Source organism: Bos mutus, chromosome 4, assembly GCF_027580195.1.
Source record: "Bos mutus isolate GX-2022 chromosome 4, NWIPB_WYAK_1.1, whole genome shotgun sequence".
Taxonomy (NCBI): domain Eukaryota; kingdom Metazoa; phylum Chordata; class Mammalia; order Artiodactyla; family Bovidae; genus Bos; species Bos mutus.
In genome coordinates this window covers 110,790,405-110,802,841 of record NC_091620.1, presented here as the reverse complement: position 1 = coordinate 110,802,841, position 12,437 = coordinate 110,790,405, and the positions used below count along the sequence as shown (strand labels likewise).

The 12,437-nt window shown below is 43.0% G+C and overlaps 1 protein-coding gene and 1 non-coding gene across 2 annotated transcripts in view; both read left to right on the top strand.

The window, feature by feature from the left end:
* SUN3 (Sad1 and UNC84 domain containing 3) overlaps positions 1–12,437 on the top strand; it is a 39,170-nt gene that overhangs the window by 20,390 nt on the left and 6,343 nt on the right. Inside the window, exons 4-8 of the mRNA XM_005890516.2 lie at positions 4,533–4,573; positions 6,105–6,276; positions 7,560–7,644; positions 10,123–10,238; positions 11,570–11,737. Of these exons, the coding sequence (XP_005890578.2) occupies positions 4,533–4,573; positions 6,105–6,276; positions 7,560–7,644; positions 10,123–10,238; positions 11,570–11,737 (582 nt within the window). The remainder of the gene's footprint in view (positions 1–4,532; positions 4,574–6,104; positions 6,277–7,559; positions 7,645–10,122; positions 10,239–11,569; positions 11,738–12,437) is intronic.
* On the top strand, positions 2,114–2,217 carry LOC138987717 (U6 spliceosomal RNA). The gene has a single exon (XR_011464096.1). It is a non-coding gene; the product is annotated as a U6 spliceosomal RNA (small nuclear RNA).

The following is a 12,437-nucleotide window of genomic DNA, read 5'->3' as shown; positions in this document are numbered from 1 at the left end:
TTTTTTTTTTTTTTGCCACAAGGCATATAGTATTTTAGTTCCCTGACAAGGGATCGAACGCATGCCCCCTGCAGTGGAAGCATGGAGTCCTAACCACTGAACCACCAGGAAAGTCCCAATATTGCTTTTCAGAAAGTTAGATGTGCCCCACCCCCCAGTCTCCCACCATGGAGAACGGGAGGATAATGCGCCAGAAGTTATTTGTAAGTACATTAAATACAGGTATCACTTTATCCTCCAATGGGAGCGAATCTATTTATAGATCAAGATGCTGGATCAGAACAATTGAGGGAATTTCTGTGTGTGCCTAAAGCAACACAGCTCTAAATTCCAGAGATGAAAGACAAACTCCAGCTTTGCTGTGCGTGGCCATTGGTCTGTCCTGTTTACTTACGCTAAGGACACAGTTCAGCTGTCACACACAGTACAGTCTCAGTGGACCATATACTCACCATCACAATGAAGGGCTTAAGACCAGTGATTGCAAATTACTTGCTCCAAATATTTAATTGGTTTAGATCTAAAACTCTATGTAAAGCAGCAAGCTTAATGATCTAACTGCAGGTGCAATCTGCAATCATTGTATTGGGTTAGCCAAAAAGTTCCTTTGATTTTTTAGGTAAGAATAAAAGACACATTTTTCATTTTCACCAAGAACTTTATTGAATGTATTCATCATTTTGTTCCACTATCTTTTGCCATTTTTCAGGCAACTTCATAATTCCATTTTCCCAAAATGTTTTTGAAACTTTTTCCATTAAGAGAATTTTATAAAGACTGCAATAAATGGAAATCCAAAGATGCAGTGTTTGGTGAATAGAGCAGATGAATCAGAACTTCCCAGCGAAGCTGCAATAGTTTTTGCCTGGTTATCAAAGAAACATGCTGTCTTGCATTATCATGATGGAAGATTATGGGCTTTCTGTTGACTGATTCTAGACACTATTTATTGAGTACTAACTTCAGTTGGTCTAGTTGAGAGCAGTACATATTCATTTGGTGTGGCTGGTGGTGGTTCATTTCACTTGCCCCACAGTCTCTTCAGCTTTTCATTGTTCATCACAATTTGTTTTAAAAACAGACCATTTTCATTATGTTTCAATAGAGAATCACAGGTGGAAGTATGGTCAAGAAGGCTTTATGTGGAACCCTAACATCAAAGCAATTAACATAACCAAGTTGGTGCAAATGATTTTCAACACTTGATTTGGATATTTTGAGTATGGTGGCTATCTCCCACATGATATAACATTGAGTAATCTCACTTCATGTCGTGATTTAATCCCTGTCAACTGGTCTACCCGAACATGGAGCATCGTTCAGCCAGAAATCTCCAGCACAAAACTTCACAAACCACTTTTGACGTGTTCGATCACTCACAGCAGCTTCTCCGCAAATATTTGTGTTTCAGTTGCATTTTTATCTTTCTTGATATATTAAATATGCCCAAAATGGTATATGCATATTATGCCAAACATAATATGCCAGAATTGTTCCTTTTTCCTTCTGTCTTCAATATTAAAATGGCCACACAAAAATTCACCAATTTGATAATTTTTTTTAAAATGCACACTGATATGTCAGCAGTCACAATACAACCTAACAAAATTGTTTAAGACAAAGTTAAAGACAGCTAAACACTACTAGAGCCATTTTACAGGAAAAAAACTGAACGAACTTTTGGCCAATCCGATAGCTTCCAGGATTCACCTGGAAGTTACAGGGTTTAAAATTAGATAACTTGCATGCATGCTCAGTTGTTCAGTTCTGTCTGACTCTACGACGTAAGGACTGTAGCCCGCCAGGCTCCTCTGTCCACGGGATTAGAGAAGAATATAAGAGTGGGTTGCCATGTCCTCCTCCAGGGGATCTTCCCGATCCAGGGATCCAATCCGCGTCTCTTCTGTCGTCTGCATTGGCAGGCAGATTCTTTACCACTAGCACCATCTGGGAAGCCCTAACTTTTGACAGTTTTGTCTAAAAGAAGAAGTACTGGCCATGTGAGGCATTTGTGAGCTCTTGCATCCAATCTGTCCCAGCTCTAAGTATCGGAGCCACGTTCTAAGACATAAAGTTTTGGATCTCAGTCAACCTTACCTGGAAAAACAAAACAGCGCTCAGCTTGGCAGCTCATATACAAAAACTGGAACAATGCAGAGATCAGCACAGCCCCCATACAAGGACGACTTGCAGATTTGTGAAGGCTTCCATATTTTTAAAAATATTTATTTATTTTTAATTGATAAGTCTTCCATATTTTTAAGGGTAAAACAATGAAACAACAAGAAGAAGCAAGGCTGTGGCCCTGCCCACAGCTGTTCCTTTGCGTTCTCTCCTTCACCTTGTCATTTCTCAGGAGGCTGCCAATTCTACACCCATTCAACTGACTGCAGATGCCCACTGGTCCTCCTTTAATGGGCATGTTTAGGGTTGGCCAGCAGGTGCTTTGTTGGAGTTGCTGCAGAGTCTTAATGAAGGCTTTGGATGGCTGTCCTAACCTTCCATGGGGCTCTGCCCACCTGCCAGGAAGAAGCCCTGGGAAAGTTCTTAGGAGACACCCAGCACGTTCTTATCACAGGAGCCTCATGGAAGGGATGGATTACCAGCCATAGGCAAAGCAGCCTCTGCCACATCTTTGAGGTTTTCTTTTTTCCCTGTGGGCCGCTGTCAACTCTTGTCTTCCCCATTCCCTCCCACCCGCACCCAATTCCGCTGTTACAATGTTAGGAACAGATGTAGGGCCACAGCTGAGAACTCCAGGAATTGAAGTCACACTCATCTTTCACACGTTTTCGTCCTTTTCCAGTCCTTGTTTTCTATTCACTTTCATTGCCTCATCTTTTTGTTCAATGACTTTTTATTCTATGTTTGTTCGTAAAGTGGAAGCCACCTGAAGTCCTTTTGGGAATGAGGCAAATGCTTTTAAAAATTAGGAGAATGTTAGCTTTCAAAGAACTCTGAAATTCATTTATCAGCAAATTAGTGAAGGCATACTTTCTATATGTTCTTTTAAGGGTAAAACAGAAAAAAGTAACAGAAATGCAAAACACTGCCCCTAGCGAAAGGAAACCTATTCAAACAGCAACTGAAACACTGGAAATAAGAATTTATCCCTACCAAAAATCAGCTCCCAGCTTCAGCTCCCAACTCCACATCTCTGTACAAAGAAAAATATCGAGGAGAGCCTGTAATAAGTTAAATTGCTCACTAATGAGAACCTACTGTATAGAACAGGGAAGTCTACTCAATGCTCTGTGGGGACCTAAATGGGAAGGAAATCCAAAAAAGAGGAGATACGTGTATACGGGTAGCTGATTCACTTTGCTGTATGGCAGAAACTAACACAACGTCATAAAGCAACGATAGTCCAATAAAAATTTTAAAAACGAAATTAAAATGCTCAGCAGGAGAAAAAAAGTGAGGTGATTGTTTTCTGTGCAGTGTACAGTGGTGTGGATAAGATGTCCCTCGCCCCTTGAACCATTTTGGCAGCAAACTGATGGGAAGCCAGAGTCTTTGAAACATGGAAGCAGACTTGTCTGCTGAAAGGATGGGCCTCGTTTGTCAGAGAACACGTGGATGGTCCCTGTGGTGAAAGTGAGCCCCGAGAAGCTATTTCATGGCCCAACCCCCAGAACCTGCCCACGGGACCTTTATTTGAAGAAAGAGTCTGTAGACGTAATTGGGGATCCTGAGATGAAGTCGTCCTGCCTCTCCCAGATGGTCTCTCAAGCACACTGAGATGTGTCCTCAGAAGAGAGACACAGAGGAGAAACACCCGGGGGCGAAGGGCCCGTGGGGACGAGGCAGAGGCCTGGATGGTGCTGCACCAGCCAGGAAGCCCAGGGCCGCCAGAAGGTGGAAGAGGCAAGAAACAGAGCTCTGGAGCCTGAGAGCAAAGTACGGCCCTGCCCACAGCCTGCCTTTGGACTTTCGGCCTTCAGGCCCATGAGAGAATTCACCTCTGTCAGTTTAAACTGCTAGCTTTTCAGCCATTTCTGGGGGATCCTGAGTGGCATGTGGAGCCTCCCACACAGAGGAGCTGGTGGGGGTACCAGGGTTGGGGCACGGCAGCCTGAGCAGACCCTCGGTCCGCTGTCCCTGTGTGGACTGCCTCCACCGAGGCCGTGCACATCCTCAACATCAGTAGCATCGTCAGCCTGGCTGGGGCACCACCTGTTCACACACAAGACGGTCCTTCTGAGACACCCTGTCGGTGTTAGATAAGCATCTGTGATCCTCCTGATGTCATGGCTAATGGATTCCAGCAGCCAGCTTCCTCATGTAGAAAGGGGATGCTCCTCACTGTTTACAGGGACAAGCCTCAGGGCTGGATGTCTCTGCATCTCCTCTAAATATCACTCTTTGCAGGAAGATGTAGGTGTCTTAAGAGACTGTGGGTCCTGCTGGCTAGGTGTGTCTATCAAGGGTGGTCGTGTGATTTCCTTCCCCCTCCACAAATAGGAAAAAATAACTCCGCCTGAGTAGGCAGGATTTGGAATGAAACCGCTTTGCTCTGTTTTATTTTTCAGGCCAGGCTTCGAATGCCAAAAGAGCAACTGGAACTTTTAAAGTGAGTGAGATGTTCTCATGTATGTGACTTTCTGGCGTGTGTCCAAACACTGAAATGCTTTTGCAAAATTATAAAGCTAATTTCTACTTCTGTGGATCCTTCTTGAAGGGGAACGTACACTGGGAGATGCTTTCAGTATTATTTATTTTTTTTAATGGGATAAAATTAGAAAAATAAGCCAGGTTTTAAATACCTGGAATAGAGAATTATGAAGCCATTAAAATAATTTAAAATATATTTGGTTATCTGAGAAGTGTAGTGGGACACAAAATTATTTTGTTATTTAATACAACTTTTTTGCATGAGATAAAAACTTTTACAAAAACTATTAACAGTTTCTATTTCTTCAGCAGTTTTACATTTTCCAAATTGTGACCATATATTGATTCATACGTTTTTGTTTGCTTGTTGTTTTTAGTTACTCAGTCGTGTCTGACTCTTTGCAACCCCATGGACTGTAGCCCGCCAGGCTCCTCTGTCCATGGGATTTCCCAGGCAAAAATGCTAGAACGAGTTGTCTCTTCCTTCTCCAGGGCATCTTCCCGACCTAAGGATTGAACCTGCATCCCCGCGTTGGCAGGAAGATTCTTTACCACTGAGCCATGAGGGAAGCCCATTTCATAAACTGGGGGGAAAGAAGTGGCTTCCCTGGTAAAGGGAAAGCCAGCGGTAAAGAATCTGCCTGCTAATGCAGGAGACATGAGTTCAGTCCCTGGATGGAGAAGATCCCCTGGAGGAGGAAAGGACAACCCACTCCAGTGTTCTTGCCTGGAAACTCCCATGGACAGAGGAGCCTGGCGGGCTACAGTCCATGGGGGTCACAAAGAGTCAGGCACAACTTAGTGACTAAACACACACACACACACACACACACACACAATAAGTAATGACAGTACTTACATTTTTTCAACATAAAGAAATACCCATTGGTTTGACATTTTCTTATTCTACCAGTAACTCTCAAACTGTACGAGTAGCAGAGCCGATTCTTGGGAAGTAAAATCTTGCACCCTTGAGCTGGTGAAAGGCAGCTGCCCCCCCACCCCACTCCCTAAGCCCCACACCTGGGCCCCTGAATCTTTCAGTCACTCGTCTCTAAAGGCTGATTCACAGAATTTCAGGGCTTGGTTGGCATCCCCCTGCTCTGTACTCCACTCAAAGTGCAAGGTGCCCTGCCCCTAAGGCGGTGAGAAGGGGGGTTTGGGGCACTGTGGAGTTGCCCAGCTCAAGTCAGCGTGGCCTCAATCCCTGAGGGAGGAATGGGAGGAGTGAAGGCCTTTGAGCCCCCCTTCCCTGCACAGAGCGCAGCCCACGCCTGCGATGCCCTCAGGAGTGCTTCCCGAAATGTCTTTGCTCCTCATGCACAGCGCAGGGCCGTTCTCTAGAAAAGGGGGCACCCCTCACTCAGGGTTCTCTCTTCTGCAAGAGAGAGAACCAAGCCCTGCTTGGTTTTGCTGGCCCTGAAGCCCAGCATGGGGCTGGCAAGGAGCCCACTGCTTCCTCCTTTCACAGTGAAGGTCTCCATTCACAGGAAGGAGAGCCAGACTTTGGAAAACAACTTCCGGGAAATTCTCTTTTTAATTGAACAAATAGATGTTCTGAAGGCATTGCTTAGAGACATGCAGGATGGTCTGCACAATTACAGCTGGAATGCCGACATAGACCCCGCTGAAGGCTGGAACCACACCGAGGTCATCGACGAGGTAAGTGAGCGTGGGAGGGAGGCAGGGGCGTGTCCCCTTTCAGAAAGTGGACAACTTATGTGATGGGGAAATGTAATGATTGATGGCTGGGATGTGTGGTCTGTCTTCTTTCTTCTTGAAAATTCCTTTTCTACATTAGCTTGTAAAGTGAAGTGTTAGTTGTTCAGTCATGTCCGACTCTTGCAACCCCTTGGACTGCAACCCGCCAGACTCCTCTGTCCTTGGAATTCTCCAGGCAAGAATACTGGAGTGGCTAGCCATTCCCTTTGCCATAGGATCTTCCCACCCCAGGGATCGAACCTGGGTCTCCTACATTGCAGGCAAACTCTTTACCATCTGAGCCACCAGGGAAGCCCCTACTTTACTTTTACTAAGGCTCACCCCTAGAAGCACACTTTTTCATAATGGCTGTGTCACAGGGAAGATTTTGTATTGCAGTAAGACTGACTTTCCACCCAAATAAGTAACTGACTGTTTTATTTTGCAGTTAAAAAAAAAAGACTGCTTATTCACAAATGGCAGTCTCTGAACGTTTATACACAAATACTTAAATAGTAAAATATTTTTATTCAGGGACCTAACGCTAGTGTATCTGACCGGATGAGCACCAGATCAGGCAACATGATGATGAAGACCAAGAGCTTGGTTTTACTTCTTCTCCTTCTGTTAGCACTGGCTTCGTTTCTTTTTCCTGAGATTCTGTTTTTTGAAGTACACATTCTGCTGACGCTGACCACCACTGCCTCCAAGCCCCCATCCTCACGGCCCTGGGACAAAGTGCTTTGTCATTTAGAACTCAGACCGTTACATTCTCTCAGGATGCTTGGTTTCTTAAGACTGAGAACATCCTTATAACCCAATATTGATTTAAAAGAGGAATAATTTCTAACACAAGCAATCATGTGCTCTGTGTAAACTGCCTTCAATTCCCAAACAGCTACAGAACACTCCAGTCTTCATTGCTAAGCAGGGGGGCCCAGCAGGTCGCACACACAACCTCACTGGGCTGTTCCACTGTGCGAGCATTTTGGGGTACTCCTCAGGGGACTGACATCCAGCCTTCTTCCATGACCTTGGCAAGTGGCCCAGCAACTCTCAGCTCCCCGATACCTCAGCTGCCTGTGAAACACGGATCCCACTGATCTGCAGAGGGGAGAGGAAGAACCTGTGTGTGTTTGGCCGATTAGCAAACGTAGGTCCGAATCAATAGAGTAAATTGTCAAGACTCAAGAAGGTGATTGATGGAGATTCTTAACAGGAAACTCTTTTTACAATTTGTATAGGAAATGTCCAACTTGGTGAATTACATACTGAAAAAGCTGAGAGAAGATCAAGTCCAGATGGCTGATTATGCCCTTAAGTCAGCAGGTGAGTAAAGAAACGTTAAGCTGGGTATAAAAAGTCAGGAGTTCAGAACGATCTCCGTTCACTAGCGTCCGCGAAGAGGACCACAGAGAAAGCCTGCCTGCCACAGCAAGTTTGCGTAAGCATCACAAACTTCGTTGCATTTTGTCTTCTACATACAAAAATGACTGCTAATGACTGGTCTCAATGCACCATTAGTGATTAAGTGATAGTGTCTCAACTCTATGTAATGTCCTTTTTAAAAAAAAAAATTTTTTTTAAATACTGGTCTGCCCTGGGTCTTTGCTGCTGTGCCAAGTTTTCTCCAGTTGCGGTGGGTGGGGACTACTCTCTGTTGCGGTGCACGGGCTTCTCATTCCGTTGGCTTATCTTGTTGAGCACAGGCCTGCGGGCTTCCGTAGTCACAGCACGTGTGCTTCGGAATTGCAGCACGTGGGCTCGTAGTTGTGGTGCACAGGCTTAGCTGCTCCGTGACTTGCGAACCTGGACCCCCCTGCCTTTGAAGTGCAGAGTCTTAGCCGCTGGACTGTCAGGGAAGTCCCTGATGGGGTTTTAATACATGTAGATGTGACAAGTCTTGAGGGAAGGTCAATGGGTGAGGTTAAACTCTATGGTTATAAAATTTTGAATTTTACACATATTGGTAAGATATTAACTGCAAACTGACTTTGAAAAGTTAGTTATGTGTATTAATATTGCCAGAGCAATCACTAAAAAGAACACAAAGTATACAGAGGGAACCTACCTCAACGTAGTAAAGGCATCTATGCCAAGTCCACAGCTAACAGCGTACTCAGTGTGAAAAGCTGAACGCTTTTCCTCTAAGATCGGAATCTGGACAAGGATGCCTGCTCTCACCACTTTCGTACTTTTGTTCAGCATCGTATTGGAAATCCAGGACATAGCAATCAGAGAGGAAAAGAAGTAAAAGGCATCCAAATGGGAGAAAAAGAAGTAAAACTATCATGATAGTAAAACTATCGTGTCAGTTTGCAGATGACACGATACCATGTATAGCCATCAAGACTCTGCCAAATAATTATTACTTACATAGAGATTTACATAGAGAATCATCAAAACTCTATTAGAATAAGTGACATTAGTAAGTTCAACCGTGTATATTTCATTTTTAAATGCTCATGATCAGAAATTGGGAAAAGAAAATTCAAAAACAGTCCTATTCACAATGACAGTGCAAGACATGAAATTCTTGGGTGTAAATTTAATAAAATTTTCACAGGATCTGTGTGCTAAAAACTGGACAGATGAACAAACAAAACTCACAAATGGAAGAAATAACAGAAGACCTAAATGCTGGGCACATCTTCCATGTTTGTCGATTAAAAGTTTCAATATTTTTAAGATGGCAATTCTCTGACTAGTTTGGTGATTCAATACAATCCTGATCAAAATCCCAGCACGACTGTTTGTAGACGTCTACGAACTGTCTCTAAAATAGCTGCAGCAGTTTTGAAAGAAGAACAAATTTGGAGGACTCCCTGATGTTAAGCTACAATATTATAAAGCTGCGGTAATGAGAGTTTGAAATCAATGGAACATAATAGGAAGTCCAGAAATAATCCCACACTGATTAACTTTTGACAGTAGGGAAAAAGCAAGTTGATGGTGCTCAAAGAGTTGGACATATAGTTCCAAAAGGAAAAGAATGGGTCATTTGGGCTTCATCCAAATTTAAAACTTCTGCTTGGCGAGAAGATATTGAAAAGAATGAAAAGACAAGTCATGGGCTGGGAGGCAGTATTACAAACCAAATAGCTGACAAAGGCCTTTCATCCAGAATTTGTAAACACTCTCAAACTTCACTATTGCAAAGCCTGCCTTCTCAGAAAAAGCACTGGTGATTTGATATTCACTCATACTTGTGTTTTTTTAATGCTGTGTTTTGATACCCAGATGGAATTTAAGGAAGTGATTTGCATTTTATTTCTTAAAACACCTTTTATTTCTAAAATGAAGTAATTTGAAGGGATAATATTTGATGAGTATATTTTTTATTTCTTTGATTAAAATTAAAACTCAATGAATCTGAAGAAAGGCCATTATAAATACAACTTGTTAGTATATTTATGACACAGTTGGTTTTTCTGCTTTTGTTTTTGAGTGAATCAGGTTTATTTATCACAAAAGCTGTTAAAATGTGGGGATCCATGTTTCTTTAGGTAATAAACACAATCCACCTAATAGTTCCATGTCTAAATCAGTGGCTCCAGATTTCATTTTTTTATCATAATGTCAGTTCCAGAAATTTTGTGAAACCACAGAACAAACATGATTTTCTCAAAGTGACAAGATTTCAGTGGTAATTAAAGCTGAAAATCATACTTCTACCACCAATTTCCTGGTATGAGTTTTACCTCATTTGTGAGTTGCCCAGTAATAGTTTTCCAGCCACATTAAAATCTAAATGGTGTTTTGAATTGTGTGATTTTTTTTAATTTAAAAATTATTTTATCTTATCAGGAGCCTCTGTTGTTGAAGCTGGGACCTCAGAAAGTTACAAAAATAATAAAGCAAAACTGTACTGGCATGGGATTGGCTTCTTAAATTATGAAATGCCTCCAGACATCATTCTCCAGGTAAGAGTTAAATTAAAAATAACCTGTTTATATTTTAGGACCTTGTTCCTATTATTTATCATGAAAATATTAATGTCTGAAAGAGATGCAGCTCTGAACTTGTCAGAGAACCTGAAACCATCTCCTTGCATTTTTATAGTTATCAAAATACATGGGCAGAAAATGCATTTTTATACTCATCAAAATACATTATTTCTTATTTTATGGGCAGAAAACTATGATTAGCTACTTGATTACTATTTTAAGATCAGTGAACTAGACTATGTACTTCTCAAGTAGGACATATACATTCCATATCTTCTCTTAAAGCTGATTCTGTAGTCTTCGTTTTGCACCAAAAACTTCAGTCACTTGACAAATATTTGTTGAAGGTGAGTGACCCCTGAGTGCAAGTACTGTGCTTTGTGCTGTTCAGGTCACCACATTTTTATAAAGCCCAATTCCAAGTAATATTTTCATTAACATTTCAGTTCAATTCAAAAGGCCCTTGATACCAACTGACAGGAGAGTATTTAACCATAATTACACACCTGAATTTATTTCTAATTTAGAAATACCTTCAGGGGCAAACCTATAAATCTCAGTCCAGAGTACAGTCTAGATCTAGAAAATGGTGGACATCATTTTTCTTCCTTAGTACCAGTGCCAGGATCACTGTCACCACCGTTATCATCTCTATTATCTCTATTATCATCATCACCACCATCACAACCACCATCACCACCATCGCCACCATCATCACCAACCACCACCATCATCATCATCACCTATCACCTACCATCACCACCAGCACCAGCACCACCAGCACCACCATCACAACCACCATCATCGCCATCGCCACCATCATCACCAACCACCACCACCATCACCACCACCATCATCACAACCCCATCATCATGCTCACCCATCACCACCACCATCACCACTATTATCACCACTATCACCTACCATCACCACCATCACCAGCACCACCACCACCACCATCACATTAACCATCATCACCGTCACCTGCCGTCACTGTCACCTCTCTCTTCATTACCACAACCAGCACTATCTTCTCCAGTGCTATCACCACTCATACCAACCGGCTGCATTTAGCAGCTTACAGTCTTAATTAGAGCAACAAAAGAAGACACACATGAAATAAAGGTTCTGATTGACATCAGCACACCTGTGGGACTCTGGCAGCTTTGCTGTTTGATATGTCTCACACAGTGCCTTCATATTATAGGCATAAGCAAGATCTATAGTCAGTAGTGATTAGCTGGCCAACCTTGTAGGAGTGGAAATATATAAGCAAGTCAGGGATTGATGCAGTGCTTTCTTTCCAGCCGGACGTCCACCCTGGGAAGTGCTGGGCCTTTCCAGGCTCCCAGGGTCATGCCCTAATCAAGCTTGCCAGGAAGATCATACCAACTGCTGTTACCATGGAGCACATCTCAGAGAAGGTGTCCCCCTCAGGAAACATCTCCAGCGCACCCAAGGAATTTTCTGTCTATGTGAGAAGCTGTCTAAATCTTCCTTCAGAAGGGGTTATAGGAGGTGATCAGCTAGGAACTGGGAGCTGGGGTCTCATCTGAGCTGTGCAGCTAAACATTTCTGTGTATTACTTCCAGTATCTCAGCTTTGTCATCTGCAAAGTGAGAGGGTTGGACCAGATGATTACTACTACTTAATGCTATTTTAAAAAATTTTATCCAAGTTCAGTCAGTCAGTTCAGTCGCTCAGTCATGTCCGACTCTTTGCGACCCCATGAATCGCAGCATGCCAGGCCTCCCTGTCCATCACCAACTCCCGGAGTTCACTCAGACTCACATCCATTGAGTTAGTGATGCCATCCAGCCATCTCATCCTCTGTCGTCCACTTCTCCTCTTGCCCCCAATCCCTCCCAGCATCAGAGTCTTTTCCAATGAGTCAACTCTTCGCATGAGGTGACCAAAGTACTGGAGTTTCAGCTTTAGCATCATTCCTTCCAAAGAAATCCCAGGGCTAATCTCTTTCAGAATGGACTGGTTGGATGTCCTTGCAGTTTAAGGACTCTCAAGAGTCTTCTCCAACACCACAGTTCAAAAGCATCAATTCTTTGGCACTCAGCCTTCTTCACAGTCCAACTCTCACATCCATACATGACCACAGGAAAAATCATAGCCTTGACTAGACGGACCTTTGTTGGCAAAGTAATGTCTCTGCTTTTGAAT